General features: G+C 31.6%; 2 protein-coding genes across 3 annotated transcripts; both read left to right on the top strand.

Annotated features, from left to right (window-relative positions):
* EMB2656 (ARM repeat superfamily protein) lies at window positions 1-10,324 on the top strand. 2 transcript variants are annotated; one of them, XM_022285822.2, is made up of 12 exons: window positions 1-451; window positions 1,166-1,369; window positions 1,707-1,852; window positions 1,997-2,265; window positions 2,705-2,778; window positions 4,494-4,641; window positions 4,717-5,156; window positions 5,723-6,234; window positions 6,326-6,386; window positions 6,483-6,761; window positions 9,038-9,299; window positions 9,779-10,324. In XM_022285822.2, exons 1-12 carry the CDS (start codon window positions 50-52, stop codon window positions 10,090-10,092), a joined length of 3,111 nt encoding a protein of 1,036 aa, XP_022141514.1. In that variant the 5' UTR covers window positions 1-49; the 3' UTR covers window positions 10,093-10,324. The 2 variants fall into 2 exon arrangements, with proteins under 2 accessions (XP_022141514.1, XP_022141513.1); XM_022285821.2 differs by having other exon boundaries at window positions 2,681-2,778.
* A 14,449-nt stretch (window positions 10,325-24,773) lies between these two features.
* LOC111011786 (nudix hydrolase 18, mitochondrial) lies at window positions 24,774-27,174 on the top strand. Its single transcript, XM_022285680.2, has 5 exons — window positions 24,774-25,120; window positions 25,633-25,744; window positions 25,839-25,922; window positions 26,326-26,454; window positions 26,607-27,174. The coding sequence occupies exons 1-5, from the start codon at window positions 25,017-25,019 to the stop codon at window positions 26,736-26,738; spliced, it is 561 nt and encodes a 186-aa protein (XP_022141372.1). The 5' UTR covers window positions 24,774-25,016; the 3' UTR covers window positions 26,739-27,174.
* Window positions 27,175-27,494: the final 320 nt, after the last annotated feature.

Here is a 27,494-nt window from a genome sequence, read left to right as displayed (position 1 = left end):
GCAATGTGAAGTTTCGTCTCCATTCTCACTAGGGAGGGCGAGGGAGATCATGGGAGTTTCTAAGAGAGAAGCGGCTATGACTGAGGAAGCAGTAGAAGCACAGGATCTATTGCCTCAGAAAATAGCGAAAATCCTCGACGAAGCACGGTTATCAAACGCCGCGCACAACCGCAAGCTCAAGGAGCTATGTGTTCTACGTTCCAAATCCAAGTCTCCTTTGGAATTCCTTACCGCATTCTCCAAAACCCTCACCCCTCTCTTCAGTTTCCACCGCAGAATTACCTCCGCCGAGCGCGTCGTTCGCTTCATTTCCCTTTTTGCCACTGCTAGAGACGCCAATTTCGATTCACATGCTGACGAGTTCTTGGAGGAATTTCTGAAGTTTCTTCTCGCGGGATCTTGCGCAGCAAATAAGTCTGCTAGGTTCCGCGCGTGCCAGATTGTTTCTGAGGTGAGATCCTAAACTGCGTTACAGTTTTCTTGTTCTCGGAGTTGGAAAAGTGATATGGACTTAGGTTTTCTTTTCTTCCTTTGTTTGTTTGTTTCTTTTTTATTAAATTGTACGATAGAATTATACCTTGCCATCTGCTTGCTTTCTAGAGCTGAACTCAACTGATTGGCACGAGTTTGAAATAATTTGGAATTTGAATTTTGTGTCCCGTTTTCTAACTGTCATTTCCTTATCCGTTTGCTGGAAAATGAAAAGAATTCTGGAATTAAGTAGTTCACGCGGGTAAAGCGGAATATTATGCGTCTCGAGTTTCCTCAAATGCTTTAAACGATAGACTCGATTTTGTCGCGGAATCTGGGAACTGAGATTGGAGAGGTCAATACGAGGAGTTCTAGTAGTTTTGGGTACTTTTGTTCCTAATAAATTAAACTTGCAAATCGAAATACTATTTTCAAATTTCCTGCGTTTCATTTTTTCGATGTTCCTCTAGTAAAGCAAAAACAATCTGAAGAGCTGTTGATTTATAGGTATTTGATGAGACCTTGCAATTTTCCTTAAACTTTTGAGCGTCGGATGCTCTTATTCATGATTTTATAGGAGTCTTTTACTGAATATTTATTCGCACTACTTTTAGTTGACTGCTGGTATGCTATAGTTCAGTTTCGCTGTTGCTAATTTTCACGATAACTTTGTTGTTGATCGATTCATTTATAGATCATCATGCGGCTACCAGATGATGCAGAAGTCAGCAATGAACTCTGGGATGAAGTTGTAGATCACATGAAGCTGCGAGTGCAGGACAAGGTTCCTTTAATCCGCATGTTTGCAGTTCGCGCTCTTTCACGCTTTGCAAATGATAGTGAAAACAGTGATATCCTCGATTTATTTCTCGAGGTGCTTCCTATGGAGCAAAATGCGGTGAGTATGTTAAGTAGTTTAAATTGTTATATATACGTGGGTACACAAACAAACTGTTTTTGTCACTTTGATGTAATTCGTCTATTTTTCTCGTACAAAGAAAAACTTTAAGCATCTTTTGAATGTCTTTTGAAACCTATTGCTCTAACAGTTACATGCAGGTTGTTAATCTATTTTTCCTCCTTAACAGCTAAGGATCAATCAAGTTGCTTGCACATTCACAATGCAATAATGCCTTTAAATAATTAAGTTCAATCATGTTTCACATTTACAAATGGTTATGGTTATATCTATAAGAGTGCCTCCAATTTCGGTGGTTCAATCTTATTGTTTGCAGGAGGTCAGGAAAACAGTATTACTATCATTGCCACCTTCTAATACGACTTTGCAAGTGATAATTGATTGGACCTTGGATGTGAGCGAGTCTGTCCGCAAAGCAGCATATTGTATATTAGCTAATAAATTTCCTCTTCAAAGTCTCAGGTAATCTACAGGAAGACACCTTATTTTCTTTTACAGTAGGGTCCAGGTTGGATGGGAAAAATTTTCCTTTCTTAGTACTCCTGCCTATAAGTCTTTGCTAGAATGTATGTGACTTAGATATTTTGGTTTGTTCTTTTTTAATAGCATCAAACAAAGGACGATAATTTTACAGAGGGGACTTGCTGATCGTTCTCAAGCTGTTTCAAGGGAGTGTTTAAAACTAATGACAGATGAATGGCTTACTAAATGCTGCCATGGCAATCCTGTAGAATTGCTCAAGTATCTTGATGTTGAAACCTATGAACGTGTTGGTGAATCTGTTATGGGGGCCTTATTAGGAGCGAATTTGTTGAAACTGCATGATGGTGAAAGCATCCGCCATTATATACTAACTGCGGGTGACGGGGCCGAAGGTTAGTGAGCTTGTCCAATATTCAAATACTTATGGTTTCCATATTTCTAACTTTTCATGGGTGATTCATGGTAGTCAATTTATGCAATGTATCATTATTGCCATGTCCTAGCCTATCCTTCCATAATTGGAAGGCTTGAGCAAGCAAACAGAAGAGATTATTATTATTATTATTTTTTTAGCTCCAAGTGGTTACATTTAAATTAAAAAGCCCATTACAAACCTGTAGGTAAATGTTCCCAACTCGTTGCTCATTGAAGTGGTTGTAATTGCTGGAGTAATTTGCTCTAGTGATTTCAACACTTCAATCGCTGCCAACTTATTTGCTCATTTAACTCGATGAAAGCATTTCATTATACTGTGAGTTAGGGTTGTACATGCTATGGTAAAATGATGGTTCCCTCTCTTGATATTAGGAGACTCACTACATTGCACCCCAGGTATTCAACTTATGGAAGCGGAAGTTTCTCTATACTGGAGAACCATTTGTAAGCATATCCTAACAGAAGCGCAGGTAAGTATATCCGTTGCATCTCCCCATCATTTTATTCTTGATTCGTGTTTGTCAAACTCAATACCTATGTGTAGTAAATATTGGGTGAAAAATAATCTTTCTAGAGATTTGTAGGCTAGTTTTTATTATAAATGAAAAATTCAAAATGGGGCCCTCTCGAGATTTGGCCCTCGCGGGACAAGGAACCCCTTGTTGAATTGGGAATGAGAGTTTTCCTCAAATTAATTTTAGGATTTATTGCCTAGACCCTAAACCCCGACTGTCATCACTCTCGACTTATTTATATATAATTGAACTTTTTTTTATGATCTAGTAAAAAGTTTGTATGGTAGGACTGCTTGAGCAAATGATGACAGATTCGAGTAGACTTTTCGTGGGATATAGGTATAATTTATGAACTTAGCAAGATGAAAGTTGTTGAGGGATGTTTGAAACCTTATATTAGCAGCAATTAGATCAAGGAAGAGTGGTGCAAATAAAGGAATTCCTTGGCTCCATAATGCTATTGCTATGTTGTCCCACATCATGGTAAAAGTGCTAAGCCCTTTATAGTCATCCATAAAATTTCACTTCTAATGCATTTTTGGTGTTTGTCTCCTCGAAAACTCTATTGGACCTTTACTCATATGAAAACTTGTTCTCTTATGAGCGATCCTACTCCTTTAGGGAAGGGATTTAGCCTCATTCTCTGACAACTAATCTAGCATGTGATTACAATAATATAAATAATTCTCCAATTTAATTTAACTTTACTTGTTCACGGAAGCAATTTTTAGATATGAGCTTCTCACAATCATCCACGACCCTTAATTTTGGGAGAAAGGTATCCCTTTAAGAGAGTAAAGGGTAAAGAGTGTCATTTTTATTTATTCATTTCTTTTGCCTTTTTCATGTTTAAGTAGGTAAATTATAAGAATTAGTAATTCTATATTTTTTCTGACACCAAATATTGTAGGATCAGACGGTTGTCTTGTGAGATTAGTTGAGGTGCGCGTAAGCTGGTCCGGACACTCATAAATATAAAAAAAAATTATAAGTTCAGTCTTTCGATGGTTCAGTTCATTTAGTTCTTAAACTTAATTTTTTTTTATAATTATTTTCTCTTTGAATTATAATTTGATATTGTCCTAACTAATAATAACATTCATAATTGATAATGTAGCATGTCTATGGTACAAACTCCAGTTGATTTGACACAACTTGCATACAAATGATAAATGGTAAAATAAACAATTGAACAAAATAAAGTAAACATGCAATATATTCTGTAGGAAATCTCTTTTATTGATGTGCCACTCTGTTCTTCCATTTGTCCATTTCTTTTTGTCATGTTATGCCAAATAAGTCAATATGTATCCAAAAAGGACGCCACATCATCGTTTTGTCAACCAAGTCATCATTTAGTCGGTGGCGTTAGCGGTAAGAACATAACAATTCAAAGTTTAGCTACGAAACTGAAGATTTAGGAACAATTTGTAAGTTAACCTTACATATTCATTTTTTTTGTTTCTTAATTGTATTTAAATCTTTTTAATCATCATAGTACGGCGACTAAATTAGTAAATGATTTGGATTTGAATTTCTACACTTCAATGCATCAATGTAAATAAGTTCCTGAAATTGAGCCATCGTGGGGTTGAGTTTTCTCGAACATGACAACATACCAGACTTCATATCAACTGATAATTTGATCTTTGTAAAATTTTCTTGGGTAGGAAAAAGGTTCTGATGCTGCAGCCACTATGGGTACTGAAGCAGCGGTATATGCAGCTGAAGCTTCGGATAAAAATGATCTTTTAGAGAAAATTCTTCCTGCCACAATTTCTGATTATGTAGGCCTAGTCAAAGCTCATATCAATGCAGGTGGGTTTTTCTCTTAAAGCAAGAATATGGTACATTGTTGTTGCTAAGCAACCTAAAACGACCTTGTAATTTCAGGGTCCAGCTATCGGTTTGCATCAAGACAACTACTTTTGCTTGGAAGAATGCTGGATTTTTCTGATGCTGCAAATAGGAAGATTGCTGGTGCATTTCTGCGGGAAGTGTTGCATATGTCTCCGGATCATGAAGTGGATGATGATGGGAACTTGGTGGTTCTAGGGGATGGAATCAATCTTGGAGGAGATAGAGATTGGGCAGTTGCTGTGTCTGGTTTGGTAAAGAAAGTCCATGCTGCTGCTGGTGAATTTGAAGAAATTATTCTTGAGGTAGTTGAAGAACTTGCTCGACCATGCAGAGAGAGAACTGCAAACTTTATTCAGTGGATGCACTGTCTTGCTGTGACAAGTCTTCTCCTGGAAAATGCAAAATCATTGAATTTTATTAATGGAAAAGTCACAGGACCTGCTGAACTATTGGAGTCGATATTGCTTCCAGGGGTAAAGAAAATTTTGTAAATCAGCTGTTTGATTTTGCATATTTCTCGATATTGATAATCTGTTCTTGCATATTGAATTTTTGAAAAGCGGTTGACAATTTCCTTTATATGATCAGTTGTTTCACCATACCATATGTATCATTTCTTACGCATTGCCCAAAAGTTGATTCAGTAAAACAATTTTTATCTGTGAATACCCTCCAAGTCGCTAGCTGATACTGACACTTTGAACCATGGTTAGCTAGGACATGTACTACTTTGTGTGTGTGTGTGTGTATGATTAGCCAATTATATCAGAATGTGATTCACTTGTGGCTATTGTTACTCCTATATAGAAGGGGAAAAACTACTATTTGGAAATCAATTGAAGTATGAGGTGGAGTGTTCTAGGTATAGCTCCTCTCTTTTTGTGAAAGTCTGCAATATTTGCATCAATTGCATGAGTGGTGATTATATGCTGCTTGGGCAGCAATCCTTGCGGCATTCTGCAGCTTGATTTATGTTTTGGAGTTATGTAGTTCAGAACTCAAATTATCCAACACTAACTTTATTCATTTTGTATTGCAGGCAAAACATGTTCATTTAGATGTTCAAAGAATTAGCATACGTTGTCTTGGCCTCTTTGGATTGCTAGATAAAAGACCAAATGAGAAAGTTCTTAAACAGTTGAGACATTCCTTCATTACGGGGCTTACCCCAATCAGCACAATGTCTTGCAAGGCATTATTTGATCTTGTAATGTGGCATGGTCCCCAGGAGGTTGACAAGGCCTTGGGACAGGATCAATCACTGCAGTCTTCATTTGATGGGACATCTTTTCGTTCTATGAACTTATCTGAAGCAGATGAGGATTTTAATATGGGATCACTTGATCTCTTATATGCTGGACTTGACAACGATGAAAGGTACAGCCCTTCAGCAACTAATGAAATTGAGTCGGTTCAAACCATTGTTGCAGAGGGGTTTGCAAAGATTCTTCTTCTGAGTGAAAACTATCCAAGCATACCAGCATCTCTACATCCTCCACTTTTAAGCAAGCTTTTAAACATTTATTTTTCCAGTGAGAAAGATCTCGAGAGGTGGTTCCTTCTGCACTTTTATTTTACAAATCTAATTTACCATTTAAATATTTAAACATTTAAGACTTCAATTGATTTTGTCTTAAATCAGGTTGAAACAATGCCTATCTGTATTCTTTGAGCATTATCCATCCCTCACAGTTGCTCACAAGGTAAGTTAAGTTTAACTTCAAATGGATATATTTTCTATACACCTGAGGAAGCTTGAACTTGTAATTTCTCAGCTGAGTGGTATATTTTACTCGCAGAGGTGGATATCTGAGACTTTTGTCCCATTTATGCGTTCAATGTGGCCAGGCATGAATGGAAATGTCGGAGGTTCTGCTGTTGAGGTAACAAATATGCGCAAACAGGTAGTCCAAGCATCACGTTTTATGCTGCAGATGATGCAGGCTCCTTTATATGCGAATGATACCGAAAGGAAGTATGAAGATGGATGTATGGGAGATCAGGAAGTCTTTGATAGTATTAGAAAACCTCCCCTTGAGTGCAGTGAAGAGGGGCTTGCCATTCGAATAGCCATAGAGGTAATTTTAGCTTGTTTGAGGGCATGCATGTGAATTTTAATGTGGTAAATGCCTAGTCTTGAACAATGGTTAATAGTTGATGGAATCAATCTTATGTCGATGTTCATGCTTATTATGAAGTTTCAAATTTAGCGTTAAGTGCAGTTCGTATCACACTGTGTTTCAAAATATCAATATATCATGCTTAATTCTTGGCAAACATGAGTTTATGACTACTGTGATACTCATATGTATATTTTAGATTCTCAACACTCAGAATTCCTGTCAGCTGTATTTCTAGCTAACGTACTTGAATATTTTTTAACTTGTCTAAAGGTAGGTTTGAGGCTCTCTCTTTGCGGTGCAAGTCTAAATTTAAATAAAAAATATTGATACAAATGTAAATCAGAAAATTTTAGTTCGTCAATTATCTCATAAGTAGATATTTTAAAGGTCATTTTCTACTTCACGATTGTTAATTATTAACATGATCAACTTACTGTTTAATTGTTGTCTTCAATATATCTTCTAAGCCTTAATGGTAAAAGTAGTAATGTAATTACCATAACTCATAATATATAAGCATTACACATAGAAGTAAATGTTTTTAGTTTAAAATTTTGATAGCAAATTGAGAACTTCAGACTCCATGCATTCTCAGATGTAAACTTCTTATGATCCAAGAAGATGATAGATCCCCGGTACTGAAGCAATATGTAAGAAGGGTAAGAAGGTTCGGTAAGGTAAAAAGGGGATGAAATTAGGTGTGGGCCTGAGTTAGTTAGAGGAATTTTGGGGTAAAGGGAATTAGTTATATATACTGCTGTGCCATGGAGGGTAGGGGTATCTTTTTGTTAGTGGTTAGTATCCTTAGAAGGATTGTAAGGAGAGGCAAGGGAACTCTCGAATCTCCCTCAATCGTGTAATTTCCCTCTTTTAACATAAATAATAGAAGTATATTCTATCAAAAAGATTTAAGATTCAAGGCTAAAAATTTGAGTCGTCCTAAGGAAAAGCTTCAGACTCCACATTCTCATAGAGTTGTAAACCTATTCTAAATGAGATGTAAACCTCTTATGATCCAAGAAGATTTAAGATCCAAGGCTAAAAGTTTGAGTCTTGTCCTACGGAAAAGCTCAAGGTGTAAGCCTCAAAATCCTCTTAAAGCTTTATGTCAGTCATGGATTCTCCTAAAGAAGGTCATTTTGGATGTAATGACTCGGATCTCAAATATCTGTCAGGGCACCGAGAAAGTTACTTATATCTGAAGCAATGGTGTAGATTGATGTAGTTGTGTGGGACCAATAACCTACTTCAATATATTGTATATTTGTTAGAGGTGATCTGGTCACTTGAGGAAACAATTTGTTGTAGCTAGATCAAGTGCAAGAAAAGTATGACCTCTCTCAATTCTGTTTGTCTGTCTCTCTTTTTCTTGCTCCATACTTCTTTATATCCCTCACTCTGTCCCTTTGGCTTGCTCCATCTGTATGCGTTTCTGTTGCTGTTCTCTCTCTCTCTCTCACAGCTGTCACTTGGAGATCTCTGCCTCCTCTTTCAATATCTCTTTGGTTAATGAATAAACCCTTTCTTTAACTGAACAGGTTTTTATCAATCTTTCTTCTGTTTATAGGTCCGAGTTATTTGGGTTTTGTCTTCAACGCCTGATCTCAATTCAAATCTTAAATGACTCATAATAATTGGATTGTGTTTGTTTGTTATATTTTGCCCTTTATTTTCTTCATCTCATGCTTCGTAATATAAATGTTATAAGTCAGACCTTACTGAAGTTTTTTTTTTCATGCTTAAATCTTAGAGGACTATTGTCTTAGTGCACGTTGCACTTAAAAAAAATACTATCATTTGTTAATCAAACATGTTAAGATTGATGGAACGCTCAAGAGAAGCTAGAAAAGTGCACAGTTTTGAACCCTGTAATTCATACTAGTTTGAGGGGAGTGTAGATTCTGCATTAACATAGCTGTCACAGACTCACATATACGTTAAAGTTGGCCAAGTTGACTAATTTGAATTGTACCAATTTGAATTGTACCAATTTGAATTTTCTGTCTATTTGTTTACCATCTTTGCTTTTCAATTTTCGATCATTCATTCTTGTCTAAATTTGTAAAAAGTTGGTCCCTTTTACGTTAACTTGCCAAGAGTGTGATACTTGTTGAATTAAACAGAGAAATAAAGTTTGTCTCATTTGCTAAATATCTGACTTTTTGTCTGTTGCATCCAGTTCAATGTTGTGGTTTACTGACTTGTTAACATTTGATTGATACTTCTTTGAGGTTGCAAGCTTCCGTGGAAAGAAGACACCTGCACAAAAGTCATATGTTTCTGCTTTGTGTCGTTTACTTGTGTCGCTTCATTTTCGCCCATCAGAACAAGGTGCTATAAGGCTAATGAGAAGACTACTATGTCATGTAATTGAAACTGCATCATCAGATAAGGATCTTGTCAAGGAGTTAAAGCGGATAGGGGAGCATCTCACAGCTATTGACAAACAACCAGATCTTGAAATGTTGCAAGATCAAGCTCATCTAATTTTAGGTAAATGTTCCTTATTCATTTGCTGCTTCTTGGTTTGACGACAGTTCTAAAAGTTCACTGAACAAAAACTTCAACGAGTTATGTTTCCTGAGTAATACCTTCTTTTAAGTAATAGAAGGGACCAATTACGTGGTCTGAGAGTGGTTTCCACCCCTTATTAAAAGTCATATACCAGGGTCTATAATCACGTTAGACTTTCAATTTTGGATGACCTGGGTTTAGTTTTATTTCTCTTTATCTCCCAACATCTCCAATCTATCTTTTGAATTAGTAGTGCTCATAGAATCATATTTGCTTGGAAACACTCCAGCCACGCAGATATGCTGGGTGAAATTTTGCCATGAGATGGTTCTCCAGGCAAAGCTTTTTTCCAATTGTTTTCGGTATTGCAATTCTGATTCACTAGCATATCTCTGATATAGCTTTGAATGTGTCCATTTTTCCTGTTGTTTTGTGCTAATAAACAAATGTACTTACAGATCAACTAAAACTGGAGTTCAATTTCGAAGCTGAAGTTGCACAAACACCAGTCCCATGTTCTACCAGACCTGCACGTTCCAGGAGACGAGTGAAACATGAGTCTTCATCTTCTGATGAAGCCATGTCGCCCACCTCTGTTTCCATTGTTGCAGGGACAATCAGTACACGCTCACAGAGGGCAAGCAAAACTGTGGCGTTGACTAGAATTACGAGTAGTGCACTTAAGATGAACAATGTAGATGAGGAAGACGAGGAGGATGACGATGAGGATGATGATTCAGATGATGGAGATTCAGACGTGACAGAGAATTAATGGGATCAATCATTGTTTGCCAGTACCATGGTATTTTTCTCCAGTGTTGTATGCAAGCTATATGATTGAATTATATGTAGGCATCAGTTGTATAATTGTATTGTACATATATGTGCTTCAACTATGTATGTTACATTCTGTAGCTATAGTGAGTAAAATCTGCTTGGTTTGTAAAATGAATGCATAATTAGATTGTGGATTTGCATAAATGAGTTTTTATCTGTTCTTTTAACATATGTTATAGTTTATCCAAATTAGTGTTTCATTTTTGGAGACTGTCAGTAGTTGAAGAAGCGATGCTCAATGGTAATTAAAAAAAATTGTGGATTGAGTGATTAGAAAAAAATATCCAATTTGAAACAGATCTGAGTTACGTCAAACCCTTCAAGCTCCACAAGTTATAAGATGAGGTCCTCAATAATGGAAATATTTAGCTCAAATATGAAAACACAAACCAAGTGTGTTGTCAAAATCAACATTTAGGGCCTTTTCACATCAGAGAATTGTGGGGCACTTCTTTGAATTCAAAATGGTCACTTTGAAGGTGGGCCCAATAACCGACCCAACCCGACCCGACCGGTTTACACCCCTAAATTGTCTACATCAGCTCTAAAGATGGAGGTTTTGGACTTGATGGTTGGTGGTTAAACATTATGTTGGCTGGATGCTCTAGTGTTTCTAGGCATATGGTATGGAGATCTTACTGGGATTTGAAGAAAAGGCAAGTGAACTAACCAAATAAGAATAATTAGTTTAGTTCTAAAAAATGTTTCTAAATCATAGTTGATAAGATTCTACTGTCCCACTTGGTAAAAAAACAAAACAAGAATCTTGACATCCAAACACAAAACAAAAAAAACAAAAACAAAAATCGACCAAATAGCTTTAACTTTGGAACTCAGTACCAAGGATTTAACTTTTATTTTCTTTTAAAGGTGTTGATTCCTTTGATTTGATCAAGCCTCACAAATTACTCTGTCATTGCAAGCTATTACTCTATTGAATAGGAGACATGTTGTTATATTGGTAGGGTTTAACCATCTCTAAAAACCAAATCAAAACTATACTCAAATCATTAGACTAAGTTGAAATTTTGTAATTACACGTATCGAATTAAAAGTTTACCGAACTTATTACTTTTAACCTAAAATTAAGAAGTTCCAACTCAAAAATTTTTTGGATTTTGTCCAATTTTTTCAACAGAAGAGCTTCAGAAACCATACTTCCCCAAATTGGTGAACACAAGCAGCACACAGTTTCACATCCTCACCTATCCAATCCGTTTTACCGAATTCTAGAAGTTAGCAAAGTGCAAAACCCAAAACGAAGATAATTTAAAAAAAGAAAAAAAAAAGAAGAAAACTAAAAAACACGACAAAAATCATTATAGATGCAGTCAAAGAGTTGGTTTACTGTTAAAAAGTTGTTAAAAAAAGTCTTGAAGAAGTCGTCAACGATAATATAAAATAAAACCCTCTCCACATGCAGATGATTGATTTTATTGATTGATTCGTTCATGTATTTATGGAATTGTTGACTTGTGCAATTATTTCTAGATCTTCTTCATTAAATACTTTGGAAAATTAGTATTAAAAATTTGAAAATTCCGACACCCAACATTGATATGTTTTAAAAACCTTAACCCAACCCAACATATCACCGACCAATCATGTTTGTGTGTTCATATATAAAAGTCAATAATTTCTGCCATTTAATCCTCCTATGATCTTCTTCTTCTTGTGTTATTAATGATTCCACACTCCATTTCATTTTCCTACAATAAGTTTTTTTTGAGTTAAATTGTTTAATTTTATTTTTTGTTGCACAAGAATTGAAGGTTCCTTCATTTTGCAGTTGTTGGATTAAGATTATTTGATATTATCTTATTGCTTAATAACATCTGTCTGCATATACAAACTAAAATTTTGTGTTTAATAATTTCGTTTGTTAGTTGTGCTTATTTTATTTTCCACATTTTTTTAATACACTTTTGAGTAATTCCGATCCAAAGTTTTTAAATAAATAACATGAGTGGTTAAAAAAAAGGTGTACCTTTTTAGGCCTTCTAATGATGACAAAAAAAAAAAGCTTATTTCTCATACTGCCAAAATATATTTCAATTAATTATTATTTAAATCTTTCCTTAAGTTAAAAATAAAAAATAAGTAGATTTTTTAAAACTAGCGTCCAAAATGTGGCTGTTAAAACAATAGTAAAAAAACACGATTTTTTAAATAATATCATGATTGATACTACGTTGATAAAAGAAGGGACATTTTATAATAGACATGAGTTACTCCTCTCATCGTCCATGAATATTAATATGGTATTCAAGTCCAAAAGTTCAAATGAGCATCTGGTCCAAAAATAAAATCCGAAACCCATGAATATCAATAATTACGATAAGAAAACTTTAGAAAATTATTTTAAAGTCTTTTTAGGGGTGCTTTTGTAATTGAGAAAAACTATAGGGGCATAGTTGTAATTTTGGAAAACGATGCAATCGAATTTGATATTGATTTTTTGGTTGAGAGTCTAGAATAGAGGCGCATATGGTTGTATAATTCCACGCATGCATTTGCAGATGCAGGCATCTTATTGTATCCACAGAATCTGGAAATTTGGAAAAAAAAAATATTTAATTTAATGAAAATAACAAAATAAAGTGCGGCTACAAAATACAGAGCGGCCAAATATAATATAATATAATGTTCTAATTTCGAATATAAATTACTGCATGGGGGGGCCGCAATAAATGGAGATGCTTTTTTTATTTTTTCAGCCAATTGAATGATAGAAACCGCAATAAATTTATTTGTTCTTTTGTAATGTATTTTTAAGAAAAAATAAATAATTTTTTTTCTACCCGTATTTTATTGAGTAAATGAACTTTTATGATTTATCCTAAATTATTTATTTATTTTATTATATATATTTCTTTAGTACAATATGGGTATAAGTTGTAAAATTAATACCATTGACTATTCAAGTTTTCATATCACTCCTATGCTATCCATCAAATTAAGTATATTGGATGAAAGTTAGTTTTCTCAAAAAATTTTAAAACTGATAGTTTTAAAAATATTTAGAGAAAATAGGGTAGTTTTGAATAAAGTGGCAAAGTCAATTTGAAATTGAAATATTTTTGTCCATTTCTTCTTTCCTTCACGGTATAAAAAAAGAATCTAAAATCATTTTTGAAAATATTTGGAACACTACAATATTTTCAATTGGTAATTTATATTCTCCTGCAGGCCCTAAATTCAACCCCCTATTATTGTTATTTTCTTTTTTGTTTAGTTTAATCACATGTGAAGTGGAAATTGATCTGTTTTAACTAATTAAATTATGTTAATAACATTAAAATTAGATCAAAGTAGGAAAATTTTGACATTTTCAGAATCTACCTAAAATTCTAATACATGAACGACCGAGTCACTAGGAAAAGAGAAACTTAGACCCAAAGGAAGGATTTGAAACGTACTTGCGGACTTTTAAAGAAAAGCTGTTATACAAATTAATTAAAATATTATGTATTTTCCAGAATTTCGTAGTGAAAAAAGAAATTTGTAGATAAAATGTAGCTGGCGCTTTCCTAAATTAAAAGAAAAAGACGTCGTAAAAGTTGAGATGTTGGAATTTTCTTCCCAAAAAAAAAAAAAAAAAGTTGAGATGTTGAAATGCAAATTGTTGATTATGACTTTTTAAAAATTTTTTATATTTATTATTCTTATTTTTTGGTAGGTAGAGAATGTATCTATATATGAATTAAATCAAGTCCATCGATTTAAAGCTTTTAAGATGAATAGTGATTTATTCTCCACGTACTATCAAAACAAGATTTCTTGTATTCGAACCTTTGCATTATATTATTTCCTGATCCCTATTTATCATAAGTTTAAACTTTTGAATCTTTAATTTATGAAAATGTTAATCAGTATACTATATTTAAATTCGCTATTTAAAAGCTATTGTTTTGAACCAACTAAACTATTCTTCTTCAATAGACCTATTTGAATGATTCACATACTTGTGTTGGGCGTTTAATCATTTGGATGAATATCCATTAAATTCTTATTCACATATTATAAATTAATTGATAATAATATTATAAGGTACCTTAAAAAATTATGGCTCTTGATGCACAAAAATATGTGTGTGTTTTGTATGTATTACATATAGGTGTATGTATGCATATTAGCTAACAGAAACATGGATTCAGATTGATGTTCTTACTTTGCATCATTTTATTCTAAGCTAAATATATATAATTTAGTTTTCTAAAATTATTATCATTTATCTATTCTATCACATTTTTTAAAATATATAAAAAAAATAAAAAATTTTCAGTTTCATGAATTTTTTTAGTTAAGCACATTCTTAATGACAAACTCGTCATTAGTGATATTGTTAGTATTAAAAATTAAAATACATTTTATTGTTGTTTTTTTCTAGTTCAACCACATATGGGATGAAGATTAGAACTTTAAATTGGTTTACTTTAACCGGTCGAATTATATTTAGGGTTGACAAAATATAGTTTATTAATTATTAAATAGAGAGTAACTTGTATTTAATTTAATGGGTTGGTTACCTTCATCCATAGTATTAAAAGGGAATATTATACAAAACTATGAGTTATTATTGTTTTTTTTTAATTTAATAATTGTTAGAGTGTAAGATCAAATTAGCATAGACTTCTAGGTGATAAATGAGTTTTAAGCATGGTATTTCCTTTATTTTCTAAATTCAATAATGAAAAGAGAGACAAAATTACATTAAGCTGATGTAGATATATAGTACCTTTACATCTTTAATTAAAAAATGATAATATATCAATAATTAGAGGGAGAAAAGGAATTGTCATTTTCATATCCTTATTTTTTCCTTTTCTCTCTTTTTTATAATCAAGAAATTGTGGCGGTGGATATTCATATTACCCTCCTAGAATGAAGAGCTGGTTTTCTATATCCTAAAAATTATAATATTATTAACTCCATCTTTCAGGAATAAAATAAAAGAAAATAAGTTTAATTCACATTTAATTTATAATATATATAATGGTATACTATTTCATGTCGGCATATGCATATGCATACGTTTTTTTATTTAGTATTTTAATTTAAATAGATAATAAAGATTTAAATTTATGATCCGTAAAAGGATGGATTACTAATATCTTATGCATAAAGTTTTTATTTGTTTTCCTAATGAATTGGTAATTAGTCTCAAAGTCTTTTATTCACTCCTTAAATTTGGACTTTCAAAGCAATTAAAAATGAAAAAGTCATTCTGGACTATGACACACCATCGTCTCATATTTTAATTTTTATTTAATATGAAACATACCATTACATTAAAAGTAGGTAAAGAACATACAAAATGAGAAATCGTCTTATATTTGATTAAGATATGTTTGAGAGTGATTTTGATATGGCTATAATCATTTTTACTAATATCAAAATCAATAATATTTAGATAAAAATTATTTTAATTTAATTTATTTATAGAGTAAAATAGCTATAGCAAAATCACCTTTACAAAATTAATTAATATTATTTTTGCTAAAATCACTCATTCTAAAATTATTTATACACACAGGGACCGTCGAAACTTGTTTATTCTCAATGATCAAGAAAGTCATCAGTAATATGTCATGGTTAGTAGTTAATCAAATCGATGACATCTAAACATATAGTTTAGTAAGTAGCATCAAAGGAGAGGAGTTGTATGTATGTTTAAATTTCTACTCCATATCTATGATAATGCATCTTTATATATATCACCACAAGAATTAGAATTTGTGACATATCTCGACGTTTTTTAATTTTTTTGTCAGCAGTTGGAATTCTTTCGACGATCTTCGACCCGCGATGTTCCTACATTCTTTTTCTTCGTCGGGCGTTTTTCTTCCTTTTTCCGAGTTTTTCTGGCATGGGTAAAACCCCAATTTCTAGTAGTGTATATAAAATAATTTTTTCGTATCCTTTCAAGAATTGGTAATTGATAGTTGCTAATTTTGATGTACCTAGAGGTAGTTTTTGCTGTTTTTTCTTATTTCAACTATTGGGAAAATATGGATCATGGAATTGAGTTTAATTTGATGGTAGATTTTTAGCCAAAGATGAGTTCTCTCTACCAAGTGATTTTTATATGAAATTGTGAAGGATGAAAGGGTAGAGTTTTTATTAGATCTAAATCCTATCTTTAATGTGATTTCACGTATTGTATTAGACTTAAATCCTATATTTATAGCCTTTCAAAGAATGATTACTTCCCCTATTTATTTTAAAAAATGTGGGATTAAGTGGCTACTCATAGCCTTAAAAAAAAGTTTATTCTAAGGTCTATTTGTCGGACTTCCATCTTAATTTGACTTACACTTACCCTCTTATGATAGCTTGTTTGATGGAGTTTACTAGGCCTAGGTCCTCTCTTTTCACTCATAAATCCTAATCCAATATTTAATTTTGTTTGAACTCTTACTATTAAATGTATTTATGTCATGAATGAGATTCTTTATTGTCAAATATATGAAGTTCCGATAAAATTTAGGATGACAAGGTTGATGTAGGATTTGTATTATTTGGACTCCAACATTAAGTGTTTCGATGAACACCTGCTCACACAAGAGATCTACACACTCTAATGTCTAAGGCAGACAAATAATTGAGTTGGGAGTAGCCAAAAGTATAGTTATGTAGAACGTGTGTCACTTCTTTAACCTCATTTTAAGTGAATCTAGTACGGTCAATTTCATTCCTAACCAATTTTATTATGTACTTTGAAGCTCTCTTTCCACCTTTTTGTTAAACGTGTTTCTTTATAAAAATAAAAAACAAAAAACAATACAATAAATTATAAAACTCACAAACAATATACTATAGAAATTAATAGTTTATTAAATAGAGGTAAAATTTTACGACAAATACTTTTGGAGAAAGCCAAAAGGGTGGCCGTAACTATAGGAAAATTGAGATAATATAATACAAAATTGGTAGCCTAAAAGATTACGCATCTTTATTTTATCAAAATGTGAAATAATTGAGAATTATATTCGGAGATATTTGACTTTAGAATAATTTAAAAATTTTAAGTTTACCCCCAATAATGATAATTTATACTTTATTCTTAAAAAAAAGTTATACTTGATTTATTCTATTATTTCTATTAAAATTAAAATGATATTTATTTTTTAGACATAAAATCAATCCGGTTAAGTTAAAATAGATGTTGAAATAACCCTAATCGTCCAATTTTAAAAGTAAAGAAACCTACTTTTTGGTTTCAAATTTGTTAAAATTTTAAAAATAAATCATAAAATTATTATCAAATGAAGTCTTAAAATATAAAAGTATAGGTTAAAATGCCCACCTAGAATGTACTTAAAATTTTTTTTAATATAGACCATAAATCAATATAATTGTATTTACTATATGATCCATCGATCTATATATAAAAAGTTTTTCAACAACTAAATTTGATCTACATGTGAAAAGGTTGAAAAAGATAATGACGTAAATACAAGTTCCTCCTAGAGTGAATTTGAGATTTCTTATTAAAAGCAATATACTATTCTTTTCAAAAAGTAATTTGGGAAGAAACATTGTGTTTCTCCTCATTTTTAAAAAATATTTTTGACAATTTAAAAACTTGAAACATTACTTTTGATAAACAAACTTTTTTTTTCCTGTGATTTACGTAGATTAGTGTAGAACTCAAATACAAGACTTCAGGGTAGGTGATATCAGAAAATCCCGTGTCCTTACCACTAAGCCATCATGAGACACTAATGAAACATTATGAAAATTTTGAAATAATTAAAAACACTTTTTAACATACTAAAATTATCCCAAACTTACTTTAATCCTTATATTAAAGTTAAATTCTAATTCGTTTATCTACCAACATATTTCAAAAAGAGATCGTGGTTGACCTACCAATTAATAAGCTTAAATTATTCATTGGAAGGAGCTGGAAAAATGAATTTTATTTCAATTTTTATTTCTTTTATTGTCTTTTGGCACCATTTCTTGTAAATGCATGTAAAAAGATGAAGTTTGTCAACTAAAGATTGTCCATTTTTAAATATCTTATTCCAAGTAAATTTCTAAGCTACGAAATAATTATGAAAATTTTGAACTAAAAACGGATCAACATTTCTGTCTACCAATCTAAGTTGATGGCAACAAATAGTTGATTTTTCTATGTTAATAAATGAAAATTTAAAAACTAATTAAAAGACAACTTCAATGGTAATGTAAACACATTGATCATATATAACAACCTTATTTTGACAACAATATTTGATATATTGTTAAAATTGAATCTATAATAAATTCTTTAATATGTTATTCCTATTCACATTTGTTAGTTATAATTTCAATTATTTCCTTTATTGAAAAGAGTTTTACTTAAGATCCAACATCGACATTTAGAATGATATTGAAATACTTTATTTACTTGAACTATGTTTGAATTGGTCTGCACTATACCTATATGAGATAGTTTGATTAATAAAATTAAAAGTTTCTGCTCAGGGCTCCAAATTTTACCATGATAAAAATAAAAAAGACTCTTGAATAATAATTAAGTAGATAATTTTTTTAAAAAAGAAATTATTGGATTATATTATATCTTTAAAATAATGTTCAATGAAATTCTGACTTTTATTATATTTATTAATATATAATTTAAATATATAACAATATCCAAACATTTCATTTTATTGGTTCCATAAACAGAAATATTCCGTCCAATTCAGAAACTATTTTAAAGCTGAAAAGTTGGGGTTTGAAAATCAAATGTTAAAAAAAACATCTGGGTTTTAAATTAAAACGACAGTTCTTTTAATATGCAAGGAAAGTTAGTTTGGTAGAATAATTTTTCAAAAAATAATAGAAATATTTATTAAATAATGCCTTATTATCCAAATAATGGAATAGTTCTAAATGGTGCCTCTAAATTACCAATTTGAAAATAATTCAACCGATTAAGACATGTAATTAATATCTTTTAAATTTAATCATCTTGAACTTATATGACTCAATTAGTTAAGTTAATTTTATAGAGTTTTTCATTCCCATAATTCAATTAGTTAAAATGCAAGTGAAATTCCAGTTTATACTTCTTAAAAATAATGTAGTACTAACTGTTTAGTCATGTCGGTTAAAGTCTAATAACTTAAAGCATTTATCAATATTAATAAAAAAAAAACTATTAAATTTCTAGTATATCTAACTTGTAGTATTTATTATTATTATAATGTATTCATAAAAAATTTAGGAATCTAAATGATCATCCTATAAATATGGAAAGATTCCCACTATAACAAATTAAAAAAAAAAAAATACACGCCAAACACATTAATTTAAATAGAAATGAGATTGAACGTCACGAGTGACGGTGCTGCAACTCAAAGCCAACAAAATTGAAACATCTAACTGAGATTCGCTCATCTCTCCGTTCAAGCCATTTTATTAAATACTTTCAGAATAATGCCACAATGAATATATATTTAATTTAAATCTATAATCATAAATGTTTGGTCAACATATACTTGCATTGTATCACAACCAGGTATTAAAGTTTTCTCGATTTTCATGTGTTTATAAATCCATAAATTGATATTTTCATATTATTGTAAAAACAAAATATAAAAAATATCAATAAAATATTAGTAATATAGACATAATATTAACTATCTTGGGTGATTTATTGGTCCAAATGAACTAGGGTTAATTGAGAATGAATGAGTTCGCGTCCTACGATGGACACACCTACTTTAAAAATTAGTAATTTCTATATAATTGAAGTACGCGTAGGCTGATCTGTATGCTCACAAATATCGTGTATATATATATATATATTTTATATTAGTTATTCTAACTTATGTTTGTTCATTAATTTAAATATTTTTTACCAGTTTTTTATTTTGTTAAGTGTTTCATTTTTGTTTCTGATAATCAAAATAAATACCCTATATATAAACAAATAAATTATAAATGTTTTGATAATCAAAATCTCATTTTATTTTTCTTTTTAATACCATAGTTACATTCATTACAAAACTCACAATTAGCCTCTTATTTCTCTCTCAATGTTTTACATCAATCTCTAACTTTTTTTTCTCCCCATAATATCTCTTTTGCTTTTTTCTCCTTCAATCTAATATCTTTCTCTCAAATTCATATATCTCTCATATTTTTTCTATCCCTATCGAGAATGCAACTAAAGTCCAACATTAAGTGGGAAGGAAAGATCCATGGATATATAAGTAAGATGCAACATCTTCTTCGTCAGAAGGAAAAAAAAAAGAGGCAACGTATTCTTTAGTGTGAGACCTTTTGGGTGATTCTAAAAACAAAGCCACGAAGACTTATATTCAAAGTGGACAATATCATACCATGATGTAAATGTGGAAGGTCCCTTGTCTTGATTCTTCCTCTCAACATCTGATATCTGAGTAAATGCCTCTAACTTAGCCATATCGATAGAATCCTCAGGTGTCGAACTAAGAGTAAGGGATCAGACAACATCACATCTCCAAGTATTTGGATGATTCTAAAAACAAAGCCACGAAGAGTTTAGGTCCAAAATGGTGTCCCTCTTTTAGTACTAGAATAACATGTTCACAAATTTTGTAGAATATTTTTCGTAGTTTTGGGTAAGTAACCAATACAATTTGAAAAGAATTTGAATTATAAGAAACTTGTGGTGGTGGTCAAGTCACTACCCCAAGATGATTATTATTTCTTAAACATCAAATTAGAATGGAAAAGAATTGGAATTACTTTCTTTTTTATTTTTTAAAATTTTACCCACCAATGAGAATGGTGAAAATTAAAACCTTTATTTTTGGGATATTGTATATTTATAGGAATGAAAATGATGTTACTTTGTGAAGTGTAAAGTAGATTGGTGCCATTAACCATAGTGTTGATATGTAACTGGACGACTACAACAAAATTTATAAAGTGATGTTAGGTTCTACCTAATTCATGTTAGTTTCCCTTTTGCAATAAATGAAAATCTTAGTAAGCATTCACTTTATACATATAAAAACACGTCATTCCAAATATGTGTAAACTAATTTTGAGAATTGTAAAAGTATTTAAAAGACGTTCATGTGTTTGAGAGTGTTTTTGGACTTCAATATAATTATAAACACTTTAATATAAAGTACTTCATGAAAATCGACTTGAAAATATTGATCTATTTGAGCCTTTAGACTTAGTGCCTACTCCAAATATTTTCTCACCAAGAACTTTAAGTTCGATGGAAAAGTTCTATTAGCCGAAAAAAGTACTTTTTAGTTATAAATTCAAAAAAGTAGTTAAATAAACCAAGTTATATCCTTGCTAATTGTAGAAAAATAAACCATCGTGCATATCGATTATGCTTTATATAATATTATGTTCATATCTTTCTTTGGGCGGTTTTAGAAAATGGTATTAAAAAAAGAAGAAAAAAAAGTGAATGAGAATTACAAGATCTATGAATTATTTACCACTTAAGTCCATTAAAATTTTCATTAATAAGTAGTTGTCTCTCTGTATACTCTCCCCCGTTATCTTCCTCTTTATATAGTATTGAGGTGGTAGGATTAGATAAGAGAGTGATTCATAGTATATAGATTAAGACAATTATTGTTATTGCTATAAGATATTTTGGATAAAATCAAAAGCAAAGTCGTGATGGTTATGTCGAAAGTGGATAATATCATACATTTGTGCCGCTCTTATAATTGAATTTTGTGTGAAGATTAGCTAAGAGTTAGGTTTCGTCACGTACCTTGATTACCTCTTTGTTAGATAGGTTCATTATGCAATTCAAAGGAGAATATCGAGATACGATGTGTTCAAATCTCTGCTCGGTCGAACCAACTAGTGGGTCGGTCTTTTAATTTTCGAACGACCACTTGATATCTAAGCTTGCTTTTCAATATTGGATTTATTCTTGGTCTTACTTTACTTCACTCTTAACAACCTCTTCCTATCCCTTTAATTTATTTCACTAATTAGCTATAAAATCAACACTATAATTAATTGGTTAACGCAATTTGCTTTGTTTTTTCTTTTCTTAGTTTTTTAAAGTTGAATTCTTAAAATAATATAATTAAGTTCTCTTTTCATTACTACTTTATTTTTAGTTTTTTATTTTTTAAAATTAAACTGGTAAACACTGCTTTGACTCACATATTTCTTTACTTTTCATATCCTTTTTGCAACTATTTAAAAAATTTTAAGCCAAAATTTGAAAATCCATAATTTTTAATTTTGAAATTTGGCTACAAGCTTAAATATATTTAAAAAAAAAGTGTAAAAATACTAAAAAAAAATGGTGACCAAGCATAATTTTCAAAAGAAAAAATAAAAGTAAAATGGCTATCTATTTCTTCCTACCCATTTCTTTTGATAATATGGTGTGTTAGGTTAAGTAATTTAAAAAATGAGATTATTATATTAAGGGAAAAATTTTAATTGGAGAGAGCGCACAACTTCTACGTCATTAATATGTATGTATGTATAAAATGGTTAAAATATTTATAATTTACCTTTGAAAAATAAAATTAATAAAAATATTTATAATCCGCATAATAGAATCAATTATATCAAAATATATATGATGTCTTGGTATTTAATTATAAAATATTAACTAGTATTTAAAGTTTAATTAAATAAACTAGTATTTAAAAATAAATTGAGCCATGTGTTAGGTTATGCAACCTCCCTCCCTATCAACAGCAAACAGCCAGTTTTTGACTTTAATCATATTTTCTTCACCCTTATATCATTCACATTATACCATCAAAAAATAATAATAATAATTAATTTTTATATATATACACATACATACACAAATGATCAACAAATAAATTACATTAAATTAAATTCGTCTAACAAAACTCTCAAAATCAAGCTACACCAGTGGAAAATACCAAAATCTAAAGCCACGAAATAAGCAAGGTCTAAATCCAACAATAAAGTATGACCAAAAAGAAAAAAAAAAGGTACCCACAAAAGGAGTTTTATTAAACTATAATAATATTCATGGATAGCTATAAATTTTTAAGAAAATAAATAATGAAGGTTAATTAATTAGGATATTAATTTGTTCAACGGGATGAAATTGATAGTTTTTAGTTAAAATTGACTTACTAAGTACAGGGTAAAAAAAAAGATATTTTTCTCAATTAACTTTTTTAATGGTACATCCACATAACTAATATTATAAAGCTAACGATTTTTCAAGTTATCTTTCGCTACTGTATCTAATAAAAAACTAAACGACGAAGATTATTGAAACTAATTTTTAAAATTTAATTCAATTTAAATCTTTACATCTTAAGATCTGACAAACAAAATAAATGAAGTTCGTACTGCAGAGCAAGCGAAGAAAACCTAAGGATGTGCTGGTCTAGTCGAGACTCGTCCATGCCCAATCTCATCTTGCCTGGTGACATCAAGTTATCTAAATGCCAAAGAGTTCTTCTTTAAGTTCGATTTGTCATGATCTGTTGGACACAACTTGAATTGAGCTTATTTAATTATGATTAGACTTCCCCAACTCAACCGGCCAATGTAGAATGTAATTCACTCTCGTCTTTTCCAATCTTTTTGTCCTCTACCTAAATTGTCCTATAGGTCTATTCCTAACATTGAACCTCCATTTGGAATGAAGAAATGGTTTTATTTGAAATGAAAAAGAAAATTTTCAACCACCTAAAACATATTTAGTTCATAGGTTAAGTTTGTATGACTTTAAGATTTTTTTCTTGTCCAACAATACGTGGGAGTGCATATTCCAACATTGACATTTTAATCGAAGATGTATATCATAACCAACGGTTCAGATTGATGTATGCATTTCTTGAAGTTAACAAAACCTAAGCCTATGTTTGTTATACTAAAGTTTGCTTATCTCAAAAGCTAGTTTGGTAAACTCAAGTAGTTACATAAATCTAGTTGCCAAACTCATGCCTTTTCTTTTAATTTTTTCCTTTTTTTAATTCATACCTATATGAAACACACATTAATTTTATCTTAATTTTTACAGAACTATAATTCTACCTACCAAATGTAGGGTTATACAAATGAGGTTTGTATGGTTTAATCCCTTCACATAGTCCAACATTTAAAAAGAGTTATAAACAATACCAACTTACTCTTATACTAAGTTTTATAAATTTAAATGTACTAAAATTAAGTGGATCCTAGAGTCTAAAGTTGAATTGAAACTCTAACCCTTCTCACTCGGTCGCTCATTCACTGCTGGGTAGAAGTTATAATTTCGAAGAATTCTCGTTCAATTGTAGAAAAATGAGAGAAAGAAGAGAAAAACAGAGAAAAAGTAATATAATCTAATTTAAAGCTAGCAAAATGGAAGAATATTTGCCTTTTGACAGCAATTTGACAGTTATTTATTGCTCTAAAAAAAGAAAAATCTCTCTTCTTTCATCTGTTTCTCTTGGTAAAAAAATTAAAAGATTCAGTGTTCTTTTCTAGTTTAAATTTTCTTACACTAGACTCTAAAGATAAAAAATAATTTATGAGAGGGAGAAAATAAAAATAATAAAATAATAAAAGAAGTGGTGAGTCAGCGACACGTAGTCCAGGAAAGCATGGTACCCGTTGGGTTGGGTTGGGTTGGGTTTGGTATTATATAAAGGGGCGATTTGGGAAGAAGTTGTTCTTCAAGGGTGTCCACTAAATCCGAATCCACAGTCGTTAATTAGAGAATTCCAGTTCCTGCCCTCTAATTTTTCTTATTTTTCTCCTTTGGAAAGTTTATTTTTGTTCCTTTCCCAGACATTGTTGGCTGTTTTTGCCCCTTCTTTTTTAGTATTTTCCCATTTCGATTCTCGTGAATCCATTTCCGAAAAACAAAAACAAGAGGAGAAAAAAACCAACCAACCAACCAACATGGTCGCCTTGGTTTCTCAAGACAACATGGTCGCTGCTTTGGTTTCTCGTACTGGAAGACATTTGCAGCGTTATGATATTAGGGGTCGCCGCCAAGTTGTTGGGTAATTTTTTTTTTCTCTCTGTTTCTGTTATTACCCCCATTTCTAAATCCATGGAGAAATTGGTCTTGTTCTTGCCGGAATATTAGAATTTTGAGGATTTCTGTTTGATTTTGGCTTGTTTCTTCAACTTCCCGTAAAACCCTTTTCGAATTTTGTTGGGATTTGATTTGAATTGGATGAAGTTTGCCCTTTGGATAAGACTTGGATGATTGATAAATGGCATCATTTTGGAGGGGGGCCCTAAGGCCTAACCCCATCATCTTATTTTGCAAATGGATTGGTTTGTGTTGTGCCATTAATCTTTTTTCTGATGGGTCCCCTTGGGAAATTCATGGGTCTTAATCTACTACATGTGGCTACCAATAAAAATCCAAACTTTTCTCCACGGAATTGGATATTTTTTTATTGGTTTGTGGGGGAGGAAAAATTCATTAAAGCAATTTTTGTTTAAATTTCTTGTGGTGAAATGTTTTTTACTTGAAGTTTTAATCTTTCTTTGTGAAATTTTGCAGATGCATCCCTTATAGATACAAGACTATTAAGGATAGTGCCTTGGAGAATATGGAGGAATTGGAAGTGCTTGTGATTAGCTCACAGAAAGGGAAAGGCATGCTGTTCCCAAAGGTAAATATTAGAAAGATTTTCAGATCTGTGTTTCAATGAAAATTGGCTGATTGTGTAAAAATTTTAAGTATTATCTAAAAATTTCAAATTACAGGGAGGTTGGGAAACTGATGAGTCCATTACCGAGGCTGCTTCAAGAGAAACCCTAGAGGAAGCTGGAGTTAGGGGAATTGTTCAGGTATCTCTCTCTCATATGTTGAGAAGGGCTGAGGTTTCTGTGGTTTTTGCTGGTTTTTTGTTACAATGATTTTGGATCTTGATTGATAATTATAACTAAGATTAGGAAGATTTAGAGTGAGTTTACACTAATCGGTAATGAACAATTTTGATTTAGAATATGAAGTCGAACGTGAGCGTTTGGAGGGTGAAAGTTTGCTTTTGATTTTGTTTTGTTGACTTATAGAGATTTCTAGATCTAACAATAATTGTTATGATGGTTACCAAGTTTTTATTTGGTTCTACCATGGAGAAAGTCAACTTTAAAATAGTTCTTTTGTCTTCCTGCCTTTCCCTTGGTTGTTTCTTGTTTCGGATGTCATGCTGTGATGATACGAATTATTAACTCGAAATCTGGTTTACAGGGTGAATTGGGAAGTTGGAGTTTCAAGAGCAAAACCTACGATACTTTATATGAAGGATACATGTTTCCCCTACTTGTCAAGGAGCAGCTCGAATTTTGGCCCGAAAAGAACTTTCGACAACGCGTTTGGGTACGATATTCCCAACAATTTCCTCCATTTAACATGTCACTAAGTTTTAGCCTCCCCCCATCATCATCTCCTCTGTCAAATTCCTTGTTAAAAACTCATCCTTGCTGGCTTTTCATAATCTAAAACTCCACGGTTCTAAATTTTACTTATAGATGAGCGCGCACGAAGCTCGGGAGGTCTGCCAGCATTGGTGGATGAAGGAGGCATTGGATGTATTGGTAGGACGGCTTTCGTCACCAAAGAAGCAACAGATCGAGGAAGTTATGCCGTGTTCGTTGAGCTAGCGAGAGGACGAGGATGGTGGAGGACATCTCTTTTGCCTTTACGGTTTTCGTGTAAATAAGAAATTGGTGAAGAAAGGCTACAGTTGCAGAACACAGGAGAGTACTGGAAAAGGGGAAGTTTTATTTAGAAGATTAAAATGAAGAAGAAGAAAAAAAAGGGGGAAGGGAAGAGATTTTCTAGTTGGAAGTCTGCATTTTCTGGATATTTGGTAGAATCATGCGGCTCAAAAAATACACCACAGAAAGTCTGATTGAAGAAACAGAAACTTTTTTTTTTTCCTACACAAAGATGAAGAACAGAGATTTGATTCTGATCAGAAACTTTGTTTTTTCTCTTTTTTTTGAGTTTCTGCTTTTTAGTTTCAATCAGACTTTCCCAAGTGTAATAGTTGTTCTTCTTGTCATCATCAATTTGAAAACTTCATCGATCTTTCTATCTTCTCTCTCTTAAATTTATAAAAAATTATAATTTTAGACAGTAAAAAAGCACTTCAAGGGAGAGCACTTTTCATTATAATTACTTTCTTAAAGTTTCATTTTAGATCGTAAGCAATGTTTTTTATCCCTAAACAGATTTATCCATTCAAAAATTTACCCTTTTTCATTTATTTCATTACTTCACCCTAAATTCTAATACAATTAACTAACCCAAATATTCAACTAAAAGATTCAGGCTCATTGTGGTGTCGGTAGGCAACATGTCATGTATTCTATGACTAACAATAAAAGCATTTTTTTTTTAAATTCCGCTATTAA

Source organism: Momordica charantia, assembly GCF_013281855.1.
Source record: "Momordica charantia cultivar OHB3-1 chromosome 4 unlocalized genomic scaffold, Mcharantia_2.0 BLBB01000004.1, whole genome shotgun sequence".
Lineage (NCBI taxonomy): Eukaryota > Viridiplantae > Streptophyta > Magnoliopsida > Cucurbitales > Cucurbitaceae > Momordica > Momordica charantia.
The sequence above is the reverse complement of the archived record's forward strand: the minus strand, read 5'-3'. Positions and strand labels throughout refer to the sequence as shown.

Bases quoted from the DNA above. Each gene is read 5' to 3' on its own strand.
- EMB2656 (XM_022285821.2), top strand. From the start codon at position 50: ATGGGAGTTTCTAAGAGAGAAGCGGCTATGACTGAGGAAGCAGTAGAA. The intron at 452-1,165 runs GTGAGATCCTAA...ATTCATTTATAG, and splicing joins CGTGCCAGATTGTTTCTGAG to ATCATCATGCGGCTACCAGA. The intron at 6,387-6,482 runs GTAAGTTAAGTT...TTTTACTCGCAG, and splicing joins CCCTCACAGTTGCTCACAAG to AGGTGGATATCTGAGACTTT.
- LOC111011786 (XM_022285680.2), top strand. From the start codon at position 25,017: ATGGTCGCCTTGGTTTCTCAAGACAACATGGTCGCTGCTTTGGTTTCT. The intron at 25,745-25,838 runs GTAAATATTAGA...TTCAAATTACAG, and splicing joins AAGGCATGCTGTTCCCAAAG to GGAGGTTGGGAAACTGATGA. The intron at 25,923-26,325 runs GTATCTCTCTCT...TCTGGTTTACAG, and splicing joins GAGTTAGGGGAATTGTTCAG to GGTGAATTGGGAAGTTGGAG.